Source organism: Durio zibethinus, chromosome 28, assembly GCF_047325235.1.
Source record: "Durio zibethinus cultivar Kanyao isolate XHJ-2024 chromosome 28, ASM4732523v1, whole genome shotgun sequence".
Classification (NCBI taxonomy): Eukaryota; Viridiplantae; Streptophyta; class Magnoliopsida; order Malvales; family Malvaceae; genus Durio; species Durio zibethinus.
In genome coordinates this window covers 2,064,003-2,066,289 of record NC_143189.1, presented here as the reverse complement: position 1 = coordinate 2,066,289, position 2,287 = coordinate 2,064,003, and the positions used below count along the sequence as shown (strand labels likewise).

Genomic DNA, 2,287 nt, shown 5'->3' with positions numbered 1-2,287 from the left:
AGCGAGTCTAGATTTAGAAAAAAAAAAAAAAGTTTATATTCGATACATTATTGATATATAAATTTTATTTATTATTAATTAATCAAATGATAATAATTTATTAATAAAATAAATTTGATTATAACATTTTATTAACAAATAAATTATTTTAATTTATATATATTTATTTTAAGAGTTGATATTTATTTATTAATAAATTATTATTATCAATTCATTATTAATGTATAAATATATATATATTAATAGTGTATTAAATATAAATTTAAAAAAAAAAATCAATTACAATTCAATTTATAATAAGGCTGGACGTCATATGGACCACGTCTGCACAACAGTTATTGGTCGATTTCAGACATGGAATACAACTATTGGTGAGAAACCAAAGGCTCACAGTCTTCCCGGGGTCAATTGAATTGGAATAAAATTTTTTGTCTGATATCAAAACTATTGTAATCCTAACATATTGCGTGTATCTAAACTGAAATTGCATTAATTCGGGGCATAGATTGCATTTATATTGCTTTAAATATAATTAGATTAAATTTAACTTCCTTTCTTTCTCTTTCTTTTTATTTTTTTAATTTTTTAATGCGCTCATGTCAACATTTATATGTATAAGATTTATTAGTGAAAAATCAAAATTATATATATAAACCGAAATTAAATCTGTGATTCACATGTGATTGTTCATACGTACTTGGACCGACAGTAGCATCTATCTTAAATCAACAACATAAACATGAATATCATGCTTTTTCCATTTTTGGGGCATGAATTAAGAATCTGTTAAAGGATCTTTTAAATAAATCTCAGATACGTATTGATACATAACACTCACAGACAAGGGAGAAAGGGAAAAAGAGTTGTTTCGGAGTTCTTTCTCTTGTTTGTGTTCTAAGCAATAACTAAGCATGGAGGTCATGCATTTTTCAATTCAAGCATTAGTTAAAGAGATAAAGGAGGAGATGTTGTTGGACATCGATGCTTACTCATTTGTTTCCCCTTCTGCCGATGACACTGCTTGGACGGCAATGATTGATCCTTTAGATTCCGGCCAGCCATGGTTATCACCCGTGTTCAAGGATTGCTTGGATTGGGTACTTAATAACCAGACAGAAGAAGGGTATTGGGGTGAGTGTGACGCCCAAGGCAATCCCACCATCGAGCCTCTCCCTGCTACTTTGGCTTGTGCATTTGCACTCAAGAAGCGGAATGTTGGAAATCAAAATATAAAGCGAGGTTCTCTCTCACAACTATGTATACATAAATTAGTGGATTGTATCACATCCATGCTTTAGATTAATGTTTTTAATTGATTTTATTCATGATAAACTTCAGGATTGGACTTTGTTCATGGAAACGCCGAGAAGCTCATTGGAGTAACTTACGACTACTTTCCTCGTTGGTTTACCATTGTTTTCTCTGGAATGATTGAAGTTGGGCTCGAACTTGCCTTCCCTTCCCAACTAAATGGACTGTTGTTAGACATATTCCACAAACGGAAAAGGATCCTTGAAACGTAATTGCTCTCAAATTTTTACCTTAAATCTTTAGTGGTGGTAGAAGAAACTAAGCATGAATTTGTGACGATATAACTGACTTAACATTATTGACGTGAAACTTTTTCTCTAGCGAGCAACTTGTTGGCAATCAATATCCTCCATTGTTATCGTATCTTGAAGCTATGCCTTCATCATATTATGTCACACCCCGAGATTAAGATATAAGACAGTTATATTATTTTGAAGTAAAACTCTAAAATAATACGAAGTCTTCTTTCTTAACTATTTTAAAATTCTTTAATAAATTGATATAATCTATCAAATAAAATATATATTTTTAATCTAACTAATGATACATCTCTATATATCTAAATATAAATCATATAAAAATATAAAAAAATTTCATAAGATCTCATTGGCCAACATTGTCTCCGACGTCTAAGTAATTTTTCTCATTTAATCTTCTAGCTTTTCACAAAACTAAGCAAACTTATCACTTACTCATCTGTAAAAAAATAAATAAAATGAGAATAAGCAAATCACAGCGTAGTAAGTATAAGCTCACACACCTTACTGGATCAAGTATCATTTTTATACATATCATATAGATCGTTCAAAATATTCATTAAATCATAATGTCAAAACATTTTAAAAATCATCATTATATCAAACATTTCATAGATTATTTTAACTATTCTAAAATTCTTTAATAAATTGATATAATCTATCAAATAAAATATATATTTTTAATCTAACTAATGATACATCTCTATATATCTAAATAT

The 2,287-nt window shown here is 28.9% G+C and overlaps 1 protein-coding gene across 1 annotated transcript; it reads left to right on the top strand.

Annotated features, from left to right (window-relative positions):
- Positions 1-911: 911 nt before the first annotated feature.
- LOC149510617 ((E,E)-geranyllinalool synthase-like) lies at positions 912-1,720 on the top strand. Its single transcript, XM_089757041.1, has 3 exons — positions 912-1,239; positions 1,339-1,519; positions 1,633-1,720. The coding sequence occupies exons 1-3, from the start codon at positions 912-914 to the stop codon at positions 1,718-1,720; spliced, it is 597 nt and encodes a 198-aa protein (XP_089613167.1).
- Positions 1,721-2,287: the final 567 nt, after the last annotated feature.

Coding starts and splice junctions, on each gene's coding strand:
- LOC149510617 (XM_089757041.1), top strand. CDS start 912: ATGGAGGTCATGCATTTTTCAATTCAAGCATTAGTTAAAGAGATAAAG. Junction 1,240..1,338: donor AAATCAAAATATAAAGCGAG/GTTCTCTCTCAC, acceptor GATAAACTTCAG/GATTGGACTTTGTTCATGGA. Junction 1,520..1,632: donor CGGAAAAGGATCCTTGAAAC/GTAATTGCTCTC, acceptor CTTTTTCTCTAG/CGAGCAACTTGTTGGCAATC.